Source organism: Myxine glutinosa, chromosome 4, assembly GCF_964187855.1.
Source record: "Myxine glutinosa chromosome 4, kmMyxGlut1.1, whole genome shotgun sequence".
Taxonomy (NCBI): Eukaryota; Metazoa; Chordata; class Myxini; order Myxiniformes; family Myxinidae; genus Myxine; species Myxine glutinosa.
Window position 1 is genome coordinate 50216073 of NC_136264.1, and position 20898 is coordinate 50236970.

Sequence of the window (20898 nt, forward strand, 5' to 3'; positions counted from 1 at the left end):
AATAAAAGCCATTTATTATATCACGAGGCAACATACAGAGAACCCTGGATGACTGATACACCTTAGCAGAGAAATAAATAAACAACTATAGATATAGAGGCTTAGGGCGCCACAAATACTCAATCTCATTCATACCAAAACAAAGGGAGCCAGGAAATACAGGCAAAACCACACATGGGTCTACGGCAGGCAACAGCATTCTAGACATCTCAGGGAGGCATCACGGCAAGATGTTGCAACAAGCAGGGCTCAAACCACAGGTTCCGTCGGATCCCTGTTGCTCCTGACTCATCTCTCAACCTGCCTCGGTAGTCGTGACTACTACACTCTGCGGTACAGCTAGGTACTCTGTCCCATACTCTGGTATTGTCGCTCTCAGTACTGTCCTTCACGTTCTGGTACAGCCATACTCCATAGTACTGTCTGGTACTGCCCCACAGTCTACTGTACTGAGACTGCCACATCAGCATCCTCCTGTCAAGTCTGGAGTGTCTGGGCCCAGTCTGATTCATAATCTTCAACAATGATCTCTCTGATTCTCTAGAAAAATCCTCTTTAGCTATTTGCTGATGGCTCTGCCATGACATCCCTCATCCTGCACAGATAGGCTGCAGCCTCTTCCCTCTCTTCAGATTGAAAAATAAAATCACAAGATGGTCAAACACTTGGAATATGTCCTCCAATCCTGAAACATCTCACTCTCACTCTCTCCAAAAGGACCATATTGCAAATCTTCCTATCTACTTAACAATCCTCTTGAAGAAGTTCAGTCATTCAAACTCCTGCAGGGTCTCATTAATCAGCCATGATCTTTCTTGGGCAAACCACATTTCAAAGTTGGGCTCCAAAGCCACCCACCAACTGGGCATCCTCCATCTTACAAAGTCCTTACTTGGCATTTCTGAACTCATTTACTTGCAAGGCCTTCACCTGCAGGTTGATGGAACACTTCTCTCCCATCTGGGATGGCGCCAATGCCTCACACCTGGCTCAGCTTGACGCCATGGAAACCAAGGCCTTCAATATCACGTAAATCTCCCGAGATGAAACAGAGTGTATGGGCCTATCACTTTCCCAGCACAGACAGGTCAGTGGTGTATCTTCCTCTGCTTCTTTCTGGTCTTGCACCCTCTGTCATCTCTATTATTTGTCCCCCCCCCCCCCCCCCCCCCCTAGGTTGCTGCAGGGCACACGTGGTTCACCAGCAACCCTCTTCTTGTGAAACCCCCAAAATGCATAATCACTGCTCACCTCCACTCATTCATTCCTCCTCCCACCGATGGAATCAACTTCCACATCCTCTTCAATGTCATTCTTCCCTCCAGCTATTCAATACAGCTGTTCACCACCATCGCAGATCATCCCCCAATCCAAAGCCATGAGCTTTTACCCGTTAAACCACCTGTCCTTCCTCCCTCCCCCAACCCTTCAAATTTAGTTTTTCCTTCCCGACAGTTTGCTTCTGTATCTACCTGGTTTCTGTACCCCCTGGATTCTCACCAGCCTCTCATTCTTTGTTTATCCGTCGCAATCAATCTATTTTGTCCCTCGTCCCTGCTGTTGGTGTTTCCCCTCTCCCTTTCTGCTGCTGGATCCTGATCAGTTCTGTGTTCTAGCTCTTCCATGAGCCTAGACTTTGTATACAAAAAAGGGGGGAAAGTAATTTTCAATTTGTATTTCATTGGCTACATTTAATTTACATTGAGGAATCCTTCTAATGAAGTAAACGCTACCTTGTAGAATTACATGCAAGACAAGGGAGACTCCTTGACAATTGATATTCAGAAATGCTCAGTTGTCACGCTCACTTTTAAAATCAGATTAGTTTGGCTCAAATTTCCAATTACTGCATTGTGTTTTAACACGAACCTGCAGTTTCCTTTCCTTCCCAAGATTTAAAAAAATGTGCACATAATTTGCTTAAAATGTTGGAATGACCACACAATCAAGTCTGTGGATGAGAACGTTTCCCCTAGTACTCATTACAAACTACGACGCCACTCCGTAGAGCGCATATCTCCGCGAGGCTGAACAGTTCTCGTTTTGTATCCCACTGATCTGGATTCGGACCCTCGGCAAAGTCGTATCGGCTTGTTCTCGTCACCTAACAAACCCATCCACAACTTTTTGGGATATCCTGCTCCCAAACAAATGACAGGGATGAAAACAACCTCCATCCACCTTAGGTGGTGGAAGTAATGATGCGGATATCCCGGCAACAATTGTGCTCGTTTATGCCTTTAACTGTAGAGCAAATCAAGGATCCTTCTCGGATGTCCAAGACTGTCAAACAAACACATCTAATAGTTCATGGCCTTTTAATGTAAACAGCTGTCTTTCTGGATGATTGCAGTATAAACCAAAGTGGTTGGGCAAGGATGCAATTCAGGTTAAAAATAAAAAATAAAAATTATACTTTTCCATATTCTCGGTATGAACATGAACCGCTCATCCTGCCATGAAATACTATCCCTTTGGAAGGCCACAATCTGCTGACACTTTTAACCTCCTTGGAATAAGTTGCCTGCATCACTGAAATTTGCATATCAAATTATATAACATCGCATCTGCTAAATATTGCATACAATGAACTCGGTAAAGTAACAGCACACGGCTGTTGGTGGTCACAGCTAAAATACATAAGGGGACTTCAAATTAAACTTGGGATTTTGTTTATAAAAGGCAGTATGGTACATGATCTCACAATATTTTGACATCCCTATTAAAGTAGACCTTCGGCCAAGAACTTGTTGACAAACAACATGCAAACGCCTTCAATTATTCTCCACTTAAAGCAGACAAAAGCCTGGGACAATGTCCAAAGCTTGAGAATGCCTTGAAAAAAAGTACTATCTTTTTTTAATAGACATACAAGAATAAACAAAACTTCAGGCTAAATTTGAAGCCCCTCGTACAATCATTTGATTCAATTCGCCCTCGATGTACCCAAATGCACTGATGAAGATTCTTGGAAATTAGAGGATTCATTAGCTCAGCCAAAGCAACTGAAAAGCAAGGCCAAAGCAGGTTAGGAAATGGTCACCGATTAAAACCACTGAGCAAACGGCAGATGGACGATACGAATGGATGAATCTCTGTTTGGAATGAAACAAACGGAAGTTTTGGTTATGAGAAGTATAAATAACGGTGGCAAAGCTCTGCAGTGACGCAGCTGTCCAGTGATGAGACCATACTCATTCACAAGTCTCACATTTATTCAGTCCAACCACAAGCAAAAATAAAAGCTGTTGGGCCTTCGAATAGAAAGGAAATGCATGGGAATTAAAGTTTCAGGCCACGTGGTAAACAATCACCCCAGTCCAGGGAAGCGAGCAAAACCTCAACTTTGAGTGAGGAAGTGGGGGAGGCCATCGGCGTCGGATCTCCGCGTCAGAATGTCACAGCCTACGTCGGTAACTAGCAGCGTGTGTTCAAACTGTGCCGAGCGCCGCCCATCCTTCGTGACTGCCGTCCACAGGTCTGGCCACGTCTCATCTTGCCAAGTGCCTGGGGAAGCATGATGGCAGAATGAGAAGAGAATATCGCAGCTACACACCATTTATGCAGCCCTGCTACAAGTGGTTGGCAGTGTAAATGGTACCTCAACTGTTTTCACCTGGATAAATTGAGAACAATGTGCAAGGGACAATTTTGTTTTTTCAATCATATTTATACATTTGAAACATGGAATGAAATGTTTGATGAAAGATAAACATTAGCTGCGCCAACTAATATAGCAGAGCTCATTAGAAACCATTGAAATGACAAATCACATCAAGCAAACTAGCACAACTCAAGAGTTGGAAATACATTTTCATGAATGAATGAATGAATGAATGATCGTTTTTGAGGCCATTTTTCCCCGCTAAAGCGGGGGTTAGCCTTGCGGGCCCCATGACCTCATGGTTCCCTTTTTGAGGCAGTTTTTATGGCCGGATGCCCTTCCTGACGCCAACCCTTAGTCGCCTCTTACGATGCGCAGGGATACGGTGTACCTATTCTAAACCGGGGTACACACCGGGATCATTCATCCCAGCAAGCTGGTACTCCATTTGCCGACCTCGGAAGGATGACAGGCTGAGTCAACCCCACTGGCGTTAATTCAGCGATCGACCGGGATTCGAACTCAGGATCCTAAGATCCCAAGCCGGCACCCTAACCACTAAGTCAACACCAACATTTTCATGGAGTCAAATTAATACGCAATCGCTTCAATACGCAATCAAATTAAGAAATAATGGGTAAATTAGAACAGCACTCGGTAGATGCATACCTCCGCCAGGCTGAACAGTTTATGTTTTGTATCCCACTGATAGGCCGGATCTGGATTCGGACCTGAACCAAAATCTAATCGACTTGTTCTTGTCACCTGACCAACTCGTCCACCTTGTTTAGTAATAACTCGTCCATAACTTTCTCAAATATCATGTTATCTATCGCTTTTAGCCCGATCTCTCAATGGTGAAGAATAACTTAAAAATTAAATAATTCTCGTTTCAAAAATGCTTTGATCCACCAAGTTTCGTTCAAATCCGTCCATAACGTTTTGAGATATCGTGCTATGTATCGGTTTTAGCCACATCACTCGATGGTGAAGAATCACTTTTAAAATTCTCTGATCCGGATACAGATTCGAATCTTCACCAAAATTGAAGCAATTCTTCCTCGTCACACACCCAACCTATCCACCATGTTTTGTCCAAATCCGTCCACAACTTTTTGAGATACCCTGCTATAAATCGTTTTTTTCCCCAATCTTCCAATGGTGAAGAATCACTTAAAAATTTCTACAAGCCGGATCCGAAACCAGATCTTCACCAAAATCTAATAATTTTGTCCTCGTCACATACGCTACCTCCGCCAAATTTCGTCCGAATCTGTCCACAGCTTTTTGAGATATCTTGTTCAGACAAACAAACAGACAGGGGTGAAAACATAACTTCCATCCACCTTTGGTGGCAGAGGTAATTACGCATGACATCAAAACGTACCTTCAGAAATCATGGGCTCAATAGTGAACACGTGCCCCGACTTCATGACCCCAATCGCTTTGTTTTCTGGAATAAAGAACATTGACAAGTTGTGAATGACAAAGTGCGAGTGGAAAAAAGGCCAAATATCAGGGTTCAAGTAACGACAGGTTGTTTTCGTCATCAAGTCAGCATTCAAAGACTGACAAGGCCCAGTGGGAGAAGTGCTGCTTCCTCCATCCCATTTTTGAAACAGGGTATCGGGAAAGCAATCAAAGCTCTGGGGTTGGAATTTTTTGATTGCATCATCAGAGCAATAATAAATAAATAAAATATTGGGGAAAGCTAGACAGACAAATGAGACAATATTTTAACCTAGATTTGTATAAATTTGAAGCCGAATGACTAATTCAATAACGCCATCTTGGGAAAATGGATTGTGCCCAGAGGAGGAAGCAATGTTGCTTCTAGTGCAAAGAAAGCGAGCATAGCATTTTAAACAAATGAAGGTAAGGTATTAAATTGCGTGTTGCTTTGACAACACGCCATCTGGAAGGGTGGGCAAAATTACAGACACGCTTAGTTTCCTCAACAACACATTATGCTAAATTATCATGAGTCTATTACAGCGAGCACATGAGTGTGCTATCAAACTTGATGTGAGTTTGCTTGATGAGTCTATTAATCAAACCGGCCCAACACAGAGGTCATTCTTCTATGTGAATGAATCCAGGTATATTGGTGGCCTATAGGTAGGACCACTGGAATTGGATCCTGGAGGTTAAGTTCAAATCCAGGTGAGGGCAGCAGTATTACAGATTTTGATTCTAATCTTCAGGAGGTCAAGGTAGTCATGAGAGAATTGCCAAATCACTATTCATTGGTAAAAACGTAGCTGCTCCAATGAAGACCTTCACAGGGTCGGATAATCTGCACACCCCACCTGGTCTGGTCTCCATGTGATGCTACTCCACTTATAAGAGGTTGTTCTGTATGATGGGCTTGCTGCATAGCCTAGAGGTATGCACATCCGCCTCTGAACTGTCCCGCCTGGGTTTAAATCAAAGCGACAAATTGTCATCCTGGCGTTTCTCAGGCAGAGCGATTCATCAATCTGTGTCCTGTCCCTCAGGTTAAGGTTAAACTGGGATCCTGTGGACTAGCATTAGTGGTGGACGTTAAAGACCCCGTGTTGTCCTTCGTGAAGAGTAGGCGAGCTATTAACTGCACCCTAGCCAAATTCCTGCTCTAACCTACAGGGGGCACTGCATCAGCGGCACAGCTGCGCCCGCAGCGAATAATGCTACCCACAGAAACGTGCTGCATACAAAAGAAGACGTTCTGAATGACAATGGGTTAGAATCGTCCCACTCACTGTACTTTCCACTTTAAAATAAACTAGAGGTTCCAGGGAACCTGAACTCAACTGGTCTATACCAATATGGTTAGAATATGCATAATAGAACCACAAACTATGTGGCAAAAGGCACAAGTTTCAGCAAATTTGATCAGTATTTGTGACTTTCAGAGCTTGGACGTCGTCCAAACTGATGTTTATGGGTCAAGTCATGTCATAGGTCACGACGAAGTCATTTTTCGGACATCGTCAAAACCCGTAATATATGTATTGAGGTTTGTTACATACTGTCTACACACCAAGTTTCAGCCTTCTAGCTAGATTAGGAAGTAACCACCATCTGTCTAACCAGCTGTTCACCACCATCTCTTATCTTCCCCCATCCAAAACCTTGATCTTGTCTACCCCTGCTAATTTCACCCCGAATCCACTTTTTTGAAATACCAACTTCTGTCCTGGAATTCCTTGGTGTCCTTGTGTTTTATACTTCACTTCTCCCATCCCCCCCCCCCCCCTTCCCAAACCTCCTCCCCCCAAGCCCCCTCCCTTCCACACATCTCCCTGCTCTCAAATGTTGTGTTTGTGTGCTTCCCCTTCTCTCCCCATCTTGTTTTCCGCTCCCTCTTTTTATATATTTTGTTTGTCTGGTTGATTTGTTTGTGAAATAAATGTTAGCTCTTTCACGAGCCTCCATTCTGTATACAAAAAAAAAAAAAAAAAAAAAAAAGTACCAGATTGACAAAAATTGATTTTTCAATATGGCCGCCCTGCCACGCCCATTTTTGTGCGTGCAACGCCCAAATGCAATCCCAAACTAGTTTATGTCTTAAAGATGCTGCATAACAAGTTTCATCAAATTTAATCAATATTTGTGACTTTTAGAGCGTAGACGTCGAATTGTTTACAGACGACAGACAGACGACGGACGACGGACACTGGGTGTCGGCAAAAACTCAGCTGGACATAGTCCAGTTGAGTTAATAAACAAATACACACGGCTATTCACCCAGACCCAGACAAATTTCCTCTGTGAATGGCTGACTTTAGCGCCATGAGGAAATCTGCCTTGTGGTTTTGTAATGTTAGCACAATGTACAAAATAAACTAGTGCTGCACTCTCATGCCACTCGACAATGTTATTCCTTTGGTAAGAAAAACCAACAACAAAAAACAAAGCGCACATTGACAATACAAATCCCAACGCACAGGATGAAGAGTTGTGTGAGACAAAGATCAAATGAGTGCTGAACACAAAGGGCATACTCGCATAGTGAGGCACATTTGGTGCTGTGTGGAAGAGGCGATGGATGCCGTGACCGCAGTAACTTCGTACCACAGAGAAGCCATGCATCTGCGTGTGCTTCTGGATGACATTGCCCACGTCCCTGTACCTGGTTCCAGGCTTCACTAAATGTGGTAGGTAGGGTGGTCACAGGCCAAGGGAGGGGTTCAGCAGAGTTATTCTGATCGTGTGCAGGCAACAAGACAACGAGGCAAAGCTCAGCAAAGTGCAGCAAGACTGCTTAAGGAGACCAAAATATGAGAAATTAGTATGAAATGCCAATTACAATTTCCATCAAGTTGGACAACAAAAGTATTGGGTCTATGATTCACTTTTTAACGTTCATATATATTGTGGCTTCCTCCATCAAATACAAAACAACAAGCATTTTAAGGCCATTTTCCCTGCTAGAGGGGGAGGGGGGGGGGGGCGGGAGGGTTAGCCTTGCAGGCCCCATGACAATCTTCTCCATTTTGCCCTATTTTCTGCGTCTCTCCTTGTTAACCCTCTTGCCCGCATTTCTTCTCCACCACCTTTCGCCAAGTCTTTCTCGGTCTTCCCCATCCTCTACTTCCTTCAACATTCATTTCCATCACTCTTCTCAACCAGTCACTTTCATCCTTCCTCAACACATGACTGAACCATCTCAACCTGTTTCTTTTACAGCATCAATCACAGGCTCTATTCCCATCATCTTTCGCAATTCATCATTTGTCTTCCTCTCTCTCAACGACACTCCACACATCCACCGAACCATTCGTATTTCCACCCTTTCCAGCCTTCGTTGCTGCTCTACGTTCATTACCCATGTCTAGCTCCCATAAATCATAACACTTCTCACACATGCAGCATACACCTTTCCCTTCAGCTTCAACGACACTCCCCTCCTCGTCAGCACGCCACTCAGTTCCCGAAACTTCTTCCATGCACATCTCACTCGAGCAACCGTTGCCGAGTCTGATCCACCTTCTCCATTCAGCACGCCTCCTAGGTAGCAAAATGTTTTCACACCTTCCAGCTTCACGCCGTCTCCAATATCCAACTCAACATTTTCTCCATCTGCAGCTCCCTCTGTGCACACCTTACACTTGAATGTAGCTGCCACACTGGTTAATGACCCTCTCAAACCACTACATTTTTGATGAATCCACTCAGCGCACATTGTACATTGAATGTAATTCACTCAGACACCCTTCCTGCACACAGCACACGGCCACTTCCCAGTTCTTTCCACCTCACCACATGCCATCCATCAGAGGGTTGCTGGCAGATCTTGTGCGACCTGTAGGAATATTTGGGGGACAACGCACAGAGAGAGCTGGGGGAGCAAGGCCAGAGAGGAGTCGGTAGAAGATAGAAAGACCACCAACCTGCCTGCGGTGAGTGAGTGAAAGGCCCTCGGAGTTAACTTCATCGCAGGAGATTCCAATGATCCTGAAAGCTTTGGTTTCAACAGCGTGAAGCCGAGCTAGGTGTGAGGCAGGAGCACCAGCCCAGAGGGAGGAACAGTATTCCAATGAGCTGCGGATGAAAGCCTTGTATGTGGTGAGGAGCTCAGGTGTGCCAAGGAAGGACTTCGCACGACGGAGGATGCCCAGTCGGCGACTGGCTTTGGAGGCCAGCTTGGAAATGTGGTTTTCCCAAGAAAGATCATGGCAGATAGTGAGAACCAAAAGCTTGAGCGACAGAACTTCTTGGAGAGGATTGTTGAGAAAGTAGATGGGAGGGTTTTCCAGTCTGAAACTGTTTTTCAGTTTGTTTGTTTTTTCAAAACCAGTTTTTCCAGTCTCTCTTTCGGAGAGACATTGTAAGAGTGTGAGAGTCTCTCCCCATCTTGTCTACCGCTCCCCTTATTTTGTGTTTCATGTGTTGGTTTGACTTTCTATGTGATTAATGTTAGCTCTTTCACGAGCCTAGAACTTGTATACAAAAATATATATATATATATTCATTCCATTGCCGAATCGTGCATAGGCAGGGTGCAGCTAATTTTAAAGTGCATTACATTGGTCAACCAGGGAAAACCCGAGCAAACTAGAATATCTCTTGACTTGGGTATGAAGTCAGTCAACCGATTTGCAGAGCTGACAGGAAAGGAAACCTAAACGACCACAATGACCAAGAGCAGTTTGTGCCACATTTCAGCAGGAATGATGAATGAGGAAATTTGAGTTTTCTTTTTACTTGTACCATATTAGGATTGAAGCAAAAGTTGATTTCCACAACTTCATAATGTTTATATTGGCAGAGTGATTCATCAATGTGTGTACCATCCCAATGTATCAAAATAATTACACATGAAAGCAGCAGCACATGTTAAAAATAAATAAATAAAAACAACAGTCACCTCACCTTCCGCGATGGCAAGCATCAGAGACTCGTATGCAACTCGAACTAGCTTCTTGGATGCTTCGTTCACCGTGCCCACAAAGAACGTCTCATTGAGATCTCCGTGGAATCCACCATGGTACACCGTTATGTCCACTGCAAAATGTTTTTTTCCCCAAAAAAAAAAAAAAAAATTACCATTTTGTTCACGCAAATAATTGTAATACGGACGGTTACAATAAAAGAGGAAGTTGGTACAGGTATGCAAGCATGGCACCCTCCAGTGGAGATCACAACTCCAAAGTTTGGCGAATTTCTGCACAAATGTTTAGGAGGAGATTGTCTGACAGGCAGAGCTGATTACAATATCCCCCCCTGGTTTTTTTCGAAAGCATTGGGATATTGAACTTTCTCGACTTATCAACAATTAAGACACTGTAAACATCATATATTGATATAAATTATTGAGCAATCTTATGAGAAAACATATTTTGACCGTTTTTAGCTCTGTATGGGAGAAGGGGCTGGCAGGATTGCATCGAGATGTGCACATTCATCTTTGAGCTGTCTAACCAGTGTTAGAATCTCAATTCTCAATCCAGGTATAAACAGTTAACCTGGTGTTCCACATGCAGGGCAAGACATCAATATGTGGACCATCGGAAGGACGTTAAAGGGCCACAGACACAGAAAATCATGTTTGGTTTAATTAATAGACATTGCTTCACTTAACACTTAATCATTGTTTTTTTGAATGAATATCTTGGAAGAAAGATATTAATGTTTTTGGGTGACCTTTATGCTCAATTGCCCCCACACCTCCAAAAAATGGCGATTTTATTAACCATGTGACCCACTACATCGCAGGATTTTCTTTTGCTGCAGGTAGTTTTTATAATGATTTAGACTATCAGAGGATTGTTGATCAGAAAAATCTGTCAAATTCACTTTCTCATGAGTCTGAAGCGAGTTGTGTGGCCATTACCCGTTGCATGCCGAGACAACCTTGCCTTTGATTACATCATGCAGATGACATGCATGACCATCACTATTTTTAGGGGTGGTACCCAACAGATTTGTTTTCCAACTGCAACACCTCAAAAGATTATTGGAAATAAAAACCACATTCAGTTCTTTGTTTATTATTTTAAAAATCTATATAATCACATCAGAAATTATGGGTCTGTCGACCTTTAAGATGAAGGTCCCATTTATCAACACTGGTAGTTGGTGGATTCAAAAGATCCCAGTGTGTGGCAGATTATTACCTCTGCCACCGAAGGTGGGCCATAGATTATGCATTCACACGTTTGTGAGCAGGATATCTCAAAAAGTCAGCCGGATTTGTACAAAACTTGGGGAACAGGTTGGGTGTGTGCTCATGACGAATTGATTCAATTTTGGTGAAGATCCAGACACTACAATTCAAGGGATTCTTAACCCTTTGAGTACGGGATTTTTTTTTTTTGATAAAAATACCCCCGGTACGGGATTAATTTGGCATTTTGGTACGGGAATGCAACCACGTACTGACGATCTATTTATAGGTATAGCCGATGACCTGTAGTAACGTCACCCGTCCATAAAAACTTTTTCGCGGGTTGCTGCACTGGACGTCATCCGTACTCAAAGGGTTAATCATTGAGACGTAGGGCCAGAAAAAGGATACAATTATAGCACGATGTTTCAAAAGGTTGTGGACCGGTTATGACAAAACTTGGTGGACGAGTTGGGTAGATGACAAGAACAAGCTCATTAGATTTTGGTTAAGGACCGGTGCAGATCCAGCCCATCAGCGGGATAGAAAATGTAAACGAGCCTCGACCATGTATACAAAAAAAGCTAAGGTAAACTGTTCAGCCTGGCGGAGATATGTGCCCTACCGAGTTCCCTCCTTGTTAAAATGTATTTCTAAGTCACAGCATTGTATATACTAGGACGTGCCCGTACGTGGCGTACCCGTAACCGTACCGTACCCGGAACCGTACCCGTACCGTACCCGTACCGTACCCGTACCGTACCCGTACCGTACCCGTACCCGTGACGTGCCCGTAATGAATATGTACAAAATATAAATATGTATGTACTACAATCGATCGTACCTTACAACAATCAACACAGATTGCAACGTCAAATAAATGAATACCCTCTCAAATGTGCCGTCCGAGGCAGCGTCTGCTCGCCACGTTCAGCGTCACTATGACTATCCGTAAGTCCGGAAGTGACGTCCTCATTTGACTGTCCGGAAGGTCGCAAATCGCAGTTACGATGAATCGCAAATTAGTTTTAATTAGTTTTAAAACATAGTTTAACGGCAACATAGTTTTCCAACGTGAAATAAATGAATACGCTCTCAAATGTGCCGTCCGAGGCAGAGTCTGTTCGCCACGTTCGGCACACGTGATAGCTCGCTGCTCTCTGATTGGTTGAATCGTTTTTTGGACATAGCTCGGTAACTACTTCTCCGATTAATATGAAACCTTGAAAAGGCACATCCTCGGGTCCCCAGCAATATACCTGGCAAGTTTAAAGTATATCGGACCGGTAGTTGTCGAGAAACAGCGGTCACAGACAAACATACAAACATACATACATACATACATACAAACATACACACAGAGATTACTGGAATTATAGATAGATATGCTGTGATATAGCATATATATACACAATATATATATATATATATATAATATATAAATATATAAATATATATATATATACTGTATATATATATATATATATATATATATATATATATATATATATATTTTTTTTTTTTTTTTTTTTTTTTTTTCCCCCAGAAAATAAACTGTTCCCAACATATTCACTGGAAATCACTTCAAATTGACCGTGCTCACCATTAATTATGTCTCCATCCAAGAGGGGTCGTTGGTCTGGGATTCCGTGGCATATGACCTCGTTGACTGAAGTGCAGCACGACTTGGGAAAGCTGTAGTAGTTGAGCGGAGAGGGATAACAGTTCCGCTCCACGCAGGCCTGGATGCACCCCAAAAAATCATTCACCAGGCACTTTTCATTATTGACATTCATCGTTATTTGGAAGCAATTAGGCTGCAAATCACCGACTGACTGAAAGATCAATGAAAACGAAGAAAATTATTTTGGAAAGTCCCTCATTTGGGTCCTGCATGTGTGCATCAAGATTCGGGCTGGAAGATTCATCCTTCAAATATACAGTATGTATAACTGGACATTAAGGTGCTAAATGCGTCGTGTTTATATTAAAGGCATCCTCTCTACCTCATCTTATTTTATAAACCTATTTGTGAACGTCTGTTTGTTCGGTTGTGCCTCATGGACAGCCTAAGGAAGTGACTTGGAGAGGGAAGATGGGGTCCATGGAGGGGTCTCACGCCAAAAACCATGAGCGCATCAGATTTAGACTAGGGGCGTGCCCATGGGGCGTGGCTTCCTCCGACTATAAAAAGCCCACGACACACACGTGACTGACTATTTATTTTCCGGGCAACGCCGGGTAACTCTGCTAGCAATAAAATAAATTCAGCTCAACTTCGGCATTCACTGCTTTGCATGCCACATATTTTGTTAAAAAAAATAAATAAAGAGAGCAACGTACATTACCCATTTTAGGATGGCAGCACTGGAACCACAAGAGGACTTTTGTGCATATGGCAATAATGGTGATTTATAGATGTGAAGTATCCACATCAATAATTGGGAATTATCCCAAAATAATTGCATATGGCATGGGGTATCGTTGGTTTTGAATCAGATTCAGGCATTAGCCCTTCATTGATGCCTGATATGTTAGCTCCACTTTCCTCCCATGGTGAAGAGCATAACTTTGTCAACTTTCAATTGATAAAACCTATCATTTGAATTGTAAGCAAGACATAGAATGAAAGTAGCCTTGACAAAGGCTCGTCTTGTTGTGTGTTGTGTTATACTGGTTGGCGTTTAAAATTCCATGACACTTTGCGATGCGTCACATCGCTGCCGAGGAAGTGGTACAAAGGACTACAAGGCCTGTGATTCAGTGAACCCTGCTATGAGAACACAGATGAGCTTTGAGGACCCTGGTTTTCCTTTTGGCTGCAGGTTTCACAGTTGTGAGCCTCTCACAGAATATGCAGTGCCAAATAGTGAACTTCAACAAACTCCAGCACTGTAGCTCACCTCGTGCACAACATTGTCGATTGCATCCGTAGTTACACCAGGCCGGATCATCCTTGCAGCAATATCCAGCACTTCCCGGCCTAGCTGCAAAGCCAAAAAAAAGCTTCAGTATTATTACACTGCATTCTTTGAATGAAAGCACCAATATACACCTTGGTAGAGCTGGAACAGTGGAAATCCCAGCCCGACAAAGTATGTGCCATGGACACAGAGCTGGTTACAGCATCCAGGGTCTTAATAATTACCGCGCAGGTGCAAAGCGACGAGCAGGGTTCAGCAATTGGCTCACATCTGTCTGTCTATCCACAAATGTCAGTTTATGTTTGAGAACTAACTTAATTTAAATTGAATGCTGTATATTGAACACAAATCGGAAAACAAACCTGTAGCTTAGCAGTACATTGGCTCTAAATTTTTCCCAATCTCGCATGCGCAAATGCATAAGGTTAAAAAAAAATGTCCGTCTGTGTCTGGCAATCAAACAAAATAGAAAATCACTCCAAACAGGAAACCAATGGTTTTGACGACGTCATAAAGGACGAAAACAACAGGCATGAAGAAGTAAAGTAACTTGTTACGGTGGTGTAAAAGACGTTGCATTAACAGCGGTATACCACCGGAATTTTTTTTCTACAACCTTTAAAATCGATTTCATTTCAATTGAATTATATACTTGAACACTGTAAAACACAAATCTCCTTTTCAGCACTTTCAAAATACTTTCATTTAGGAGTATTTGGACAAAATAGTATGGCATTTTAAATCATTTCAACCAATCAAATTTTCTCCTCATAGACCCCACCCTTGCCCTTTTTCTCAAGACTGCATGGGTAAGGCTTTCTATCTGAGTTGAGACTTGAGTTAGGCGAGTTGAGAATACAAGACTTTCACGGCATTGTTTTATTGATCAATTTTTTTTTTTGAAGAAATATCAGCAGTAAGGAAGAAATTATGACAATACAAATGTTATTCAAAGTCGTTTTTCAGCTTTTGAAATTGAATGTGAATCCAAACCCTTCAATTTCAACAATCAAGACTGCGACGCCTTTCCAGGACCAAAAACAACACCTGGCAAAGGGCGGGTGAGCTCCCGGAAGGACCTCTTGACCTCATTTTTCAGATCCTGGTATTTGAGCATTTTCTTTGTTTCTGAAGCATTTAGTCCAAAGTCATTGGGAACAGAAACCTCAATCAGCAATGCCGTCTTTTCCTTTTTGTGTTGAGCACTACGTCCGGTCTCAATGCTCCGTTTGCATTGTCCACACTTGATGGGATTATTTTGTCATGCGTGATGTTACGGATTCGTCACTTCCGTTGTTGTGGTTTTCATCCACTGTAAACATTTTTGGTTGCATGTACTATTATTGTTGTCGTTTAAGGGAAATAGAGATTACGATTTTCAAAAGGTAAAAAAGTTAATGTTTTAAATGAAACCGGAACCGGACGACGATGAAGAGGAAGAGGAGGAAGAGAAGGCGGAGCGAGTGAATCGGACAAGAAGCATAGCTGCTTTGAGGTCTGGAGCGAACGTTGGCGAACGAGAGTCACGAGTGAACTTTGGGTTTCCCAGGAAAGGGATTCCTGCGACAGAGTTGTTATTGCTGTGACAGATAAACCTGTGTGACAGGTTTTGCGGTTGATTCCGAGGAGAATCATCGGAGTGCCGTTACGCCACGAGAACGGGCCGTCGGCCATTTTAACTCACGCGCTTTGCACATCGCTCAAGGTTTTTCACTTCGCTTCAACCATTCTCACCGCATCCAGACGTTAATTTGGTGTGTGTGTGTGTGTGTAACGTGGCTTTTGAGTGGGAAATCTGCGGTTCGCCGATTGAGAGCCGTCAAACGTCCATACCTGAAGGTGTGATTTCCCCGTCGCTTCTCAAGGACACCTTCGCCCATCTTTGGCAGTGTAACTGTCAACCCAATGGGATTCTGGTCTCGATTGGACATCGTTCTGAGGATCACTGGAGTGGATCGACTTTGGCTTGAAGCCGGAATCAACTTTGGCTTGAAGCCGGGAAAGAGACATTGGGGATGTTATTTTCGCTCACTTGGAGCACAGTGGGTTTTATGTTACGAAACTGATGGTACCATCATAGGAATGATATATATTGATTGTACTTTTGATTAATATTGTTACTGTACCGTTATTCTTGTGTGACCTTAATACAATACTTGTTTGTTGGTAACAATTGGTGTGGTTTCACTTTCACCATTGATAATTGGCATACAGAATAACACATATTTCTACCGTGACTCCTCTCGGGGCTCGGAGGTACACCGTGACCGGGGTTTGGGGAGGAGCACGTAACAGTGAGCACTATGTGTTCATTTTTCAAGGATCGGATTTGGTCTGTGTTTGCATGATTGTCCTGGGACCGGAACGTTGAAATGTTTACAGATGTGCCAGTAGATTACTCCACAGACGCCATCATGTCTTTCTGTGTACAACTGTTCTGACATGAGTTTTTTACATCCCAAAAGGAGGTGACTGGAACTTTCTGTTTCGACTACACAAAACCTGCATTTGTCCGATTGGCTCAATCCCACCATTTTCTTAAACCAATTGTTGTAGTGTCCTCGGCCTTGGGCATTTATGATGACACATTTTCCATCCCAATTAATTTTACCTCTTCTTAGCCATTCCAATGGGCCTTCCTCATCAATCCCTGTTCTGTCAAGCTCTTTCTTGAATCTTCCTGCTCTTTTGTCATTCTCCCATTTGTCAGAGTATATCTGCTAATATATATTTTTGTAGTTTTCCTTTTTCTTCATTGCGATCATCAGGTCTAGATTTGTTTCTGTTTAGTTTTCCTGTGTTGGATACCTGCACTTGTGTTTTCCTGTTTAGTTTGTGTCCTGCCCTTGCACCTGCTTTTGGAAGTTTGTTGCTAAATGGATTAAGAATACCTTTTCTGATTTGTTGTTTTCGAGCTCATGCACAAATCTCATTTGATAGTCTGTTGAGCTTTTTACATACTCCGCTAGTCCTACACACGCTGTTCAGTGCAGTTGGTTAAGCTCCATTACACTGCCTCCTCCTTCTTGTCTCGGCAAGTAAAACCTCGGAATGCATTGTTTTTTGTGGAATATCTTATGAATAGTTAGAAGTTGCCTTGTTTTGGTGTCTAAGTTGCTGATCCCCAGTTGTGGCCAGTTTATAATTTCACAGCTATACTGGAACATCAGTACTGCAAGTTGGATTATAGCTTTGATTATGTTAATTGGAGAGAGGGATGACTTCAGAATTAGTCTTGTTCTGCGTAGGTACTCTTTGCTGATAATTTGGCACATTTTTTTGTGTTGAACCTGGGTACCTTCTTCTATTCCAATGTATTTGTAGGCTGCTTTGTTTTCTAGTTCCTGTATTGTTGTACTTTCATCAATAAAGATATTGTGTGTTCTTTTTGTTTTACCACATAGAAATGCGCATTTGGGCATACAGTGCATTCAGAAAGTATTCAGACCCTTTCACTTTTTTCATATTTTGTAATGTTGCAGCCTTATGCTGAAATCGTTTAAATTCATTTTTTCCCTCATCAATCTACACTCAATCCCCCATAATGACAAAGAGAAAACAGGATTTTAGAAAGTTTTGCAAATTTATTAAAAAGAAAAAACTGAAATATCACATTGACATAAGTATTCAGACCCTTTGCTATGACACTTGAAATTTAGCTCAGGTGCCTCCCATTTCTCTTGATCATCTTTGAGATGTTTCTACACCTTGATTGGAGTCCACCTGTGGTAAATTCAATTGATTGGACATGATTTGGAAAGGCACACACCTGGCTATATAAGGTCTCACAGCTGACAATGCATATCAGAGCAAAAACCAAGCCATGAGGTCGAAGGAACTGCCTGCAGAACTCAGAGACATGATCGTGTCGAGGCACAGATCTGGGGAAGCCTACAAAAAAAATCTCTGCTGCATTGAAGGTTCCCAAGAGCACAGTGGCCTCCATAATTCTTAAATGGAAGAAGTTTGGAACAACCAGGACTCTTCCTCGAGCTGGCCGCCCGGCCAAACTGAGCAATCGGGGGAGAAGGGCCTTGGTAAAAGAGGTGACCAAGAACCCGATGGTCACTCTGAGCTCCAGAGATCCTGTGTGGAGATGGGAGAAACTTCCAGAAGGACAACCATCACTGCAACACTCCACCGATCTGGGCTTTATGGCAGAGTGGCCAGACGGAAGCTTCTCCTCAGTGAAAGACACATGAAAGCCCACAGATCTTGTTTCTCACATGCTGAGAGTCCTTTAGGTGCTTTTTTGCAAACTCCAAGCGGGCTTCCATGGCAGAGTGGCCTTGCTATCCTAAGCAAGGATAGCAAGAACTAAGCTATCCACTTCAAAGAAGACATACCCTGCAGGCAATTCGCATCCCTTCTATCTCTTCAGGGGCGAGGACCTTGATCTGCGTGCTTCCCCTCACCTCTCGCTCAGTACCTGAGAACTGATGTGTTGGCTCCACGACCAAGTATGGAACTGCACTACATAGGAACTAAGCTCCAGGTCTCCATTATCATTGATGAGGTTACTCAGTGGGTCCAGAGTCAGACAAAATATTAAACATCAAAACATCTTGTCAGTATGTCTGTGTGTGCGTGTCAGCTCTATTACGAGCCTTAGCCCATGTATAGCATGGCAAGAAGGTGATTTGTGTTCTGCAGTGTTAAAGTATATAATTCAATTTGAATAGAATAAAGATTGTAACAGTCGTATAAAAAAAAACTCCAGAAGTTTACCGCTGTTGGCACAGTGGCTCTTACATCACCTTATCTAACACACCACATTAGTTATTCGTGCCTGTGTCCTATATATCGTCCTTGAACCACGAGTTTCCTGTTTGCAATGATTTTTTATTTCAATGATTTTCAACACACCACATTAGTTATTCATGCCTGTATCCTATATAACATCCTTAAACCACAAATTTCCTGTTTGCAATGATTTTAAATTTCGTTTGACTATCAAATAGGCAGACAGAGTAAAAAAAATAATGCCTTACTCCTCACATGTGTGATCAGGACAAATTCAGAGACAAAGTACCGCTAACCTACAGATTTGTCTTCCGATTCATGTTTAAAATACAACATTCAATTCAAATCAAGTTCCACGATCATAAATTGACGTTTGTAGATGGACGGACAGACATGAACCAATTGCTTAACCAAGTCTTAATTTGCGTGTGCGTGGTAATAACCCCACCACCCAAGACACCTCACCCTGATAATGTTTACAATTATTTCATAGCTGTTTCTTGCAAAAAAAAGTCGATTAGACAAATTTTTATACTTTAAACAATGGAAAAGCTCCAGCTTCCATGCAACAACGAATGATTGATCCTTCTCCAAGCAATGTGGGTTGAGTAAAGCAAACAAGCAAACACCAAATCCACTTCAAAGAAGACATACCCTGCAGGCAATTCGCATCCCTTCTATCTCTTCAGGTGCGAGGACCTTGATCTGCGTGCTTCCCCTCACCTCTCGCTCAGTACGTGAGATTCCTGTGGGGAGAAAAGCTGAAACATTAACTACTTCCCATTTATTCATCCTGACAACTGATGTGTTGGCTCCATGACCAAGTATGGAACTGCACTACATAGGAACTAAGCTCCAGGTCTCCATTATCATTTGAGACGCTCAAGGCAGATATCATTAGGCCGCACCGATATGCTGTATGGATCAAGTGATATGTGGTATGGATCATATTAATCTTTACATCTTTACATACATCAGCACATGGGCAATGCTTGTACATTATCAAATTACTGTTGCACAAGTAACCACAACGAGCATCTCCACACCCATCTTTGGTTATGCAGGTTTTTGCAAATGGGACAAATACAAAGGACATTACAGCAAAGGTATAATAACATTGTAGATAAAAAAAAAGTGAACAAAAAAAAAATTGAATAAAAAATAAAAACCACAATGCACTTAAGAACTAGAACAACATTAAGTGGAGTGCATACCTCTGCCAGATTGAACAGTTTACGTTTTGTTTCCCACCGATAGGCCGGATCTGGATCCAGACCTTCAAAATCGAATAGGTTTGTTTTCATCACCAAACCAACTCATCCACCTAGTTTTGTTCCAAGTCATCCGCAACTTTTGGAGATATACTATATGTCGTGTTTAGCCCCATCTCTCATGGTGAATAATCACTTGAAAAATTTTTTAAAAACTCAGATCCAGATTTTTCAGTAAAATCTAATAAATTTGGCCTCGTCACAAACCCAACCTGCCCACGAAGTTTCGTCCAAATTCGACTGAAATTTTTTATATATCCTGCACACAGACAGACAAGGGTGAAAAATAACCTATTGGTGGCACAGCTAATGAGTAGAAAACCGAATAACGACATTATCCCTAAATTCTGGTGCACAAATCAAAATTCAGTGGAAGACTGGCATAAACTTGCTCATGGAAAAGCAAAATGAGATAGTCAGTACCTGAACCAGCCCACAGGTAATGTGGAAATGCACAGACACTAATGACCAGAAATAAATCATAAAAACCTTTGGCTTAAGTATACAACGTTTAGAAATGCATCAGGACAATAAAGTATTTTACAAAAAAATCCAAATCCAAAAACACCAAAACCAGCAAAACCAGCCCAGCATCAATTTATTTAATTTTTTCCCTTTTTTGTGGGTGCCTAAAACACTTTCCCACATCTACTACGGAAAATTAATATTATATTAACACACACACACACACACACACACACACACACACCTCGATTTTTCATTTCTGTTCCTTACAATTCTATCCCTCACACACACACACACACA

General features: G+C 42.4%; 1 protein-coding gene across 3 annotated transcripts in view; it reads right to left on the reverse strand.

The window, feature by feature from the left end:
- Positions 1-2301: 2301 nt before the first annotated feature.
- The window catches only part of METAP1 (methionyl aminopeptidase 1), a 31931-nt gene continuing 13334 nt past the window's right edge, over positions 2302-20898 (reverse strand). The window contains exons 5-11 of one of the 3 annotated variants that reach the window (XM_068101075.2): positions 19517-19608; positions 14099-14182; positions 12799-12937; positions 9962-10093; positions 7591-7734; positions 4992-5057; positions 2302-3507 (exon numbers count right to left, since the gene is read on the reverse strand). In XM_068101075.2, coding sequence (XP_067957176.2) covers positions 3341-3507; positions 4992-5057; positions 7591-7734; positions 9962-10093; positions 12799-12937; positions 14099-14182; positions 19517-19608 — 824 coding nt within the window. In that variant the 3' untranslated portion in view covers positions 2302-3340. The remainder of the gene's footprint in view (positions 3508-4991; positions 5058-7590; positions 7735-9961; positions 10094-12798; positions 12938-14098; positions 14183-19516; positions 19609-20898) is intronic. The other 2 variants (XM_068101077.2, XM_068101076.2) reach the window with 2 other exon arrangements.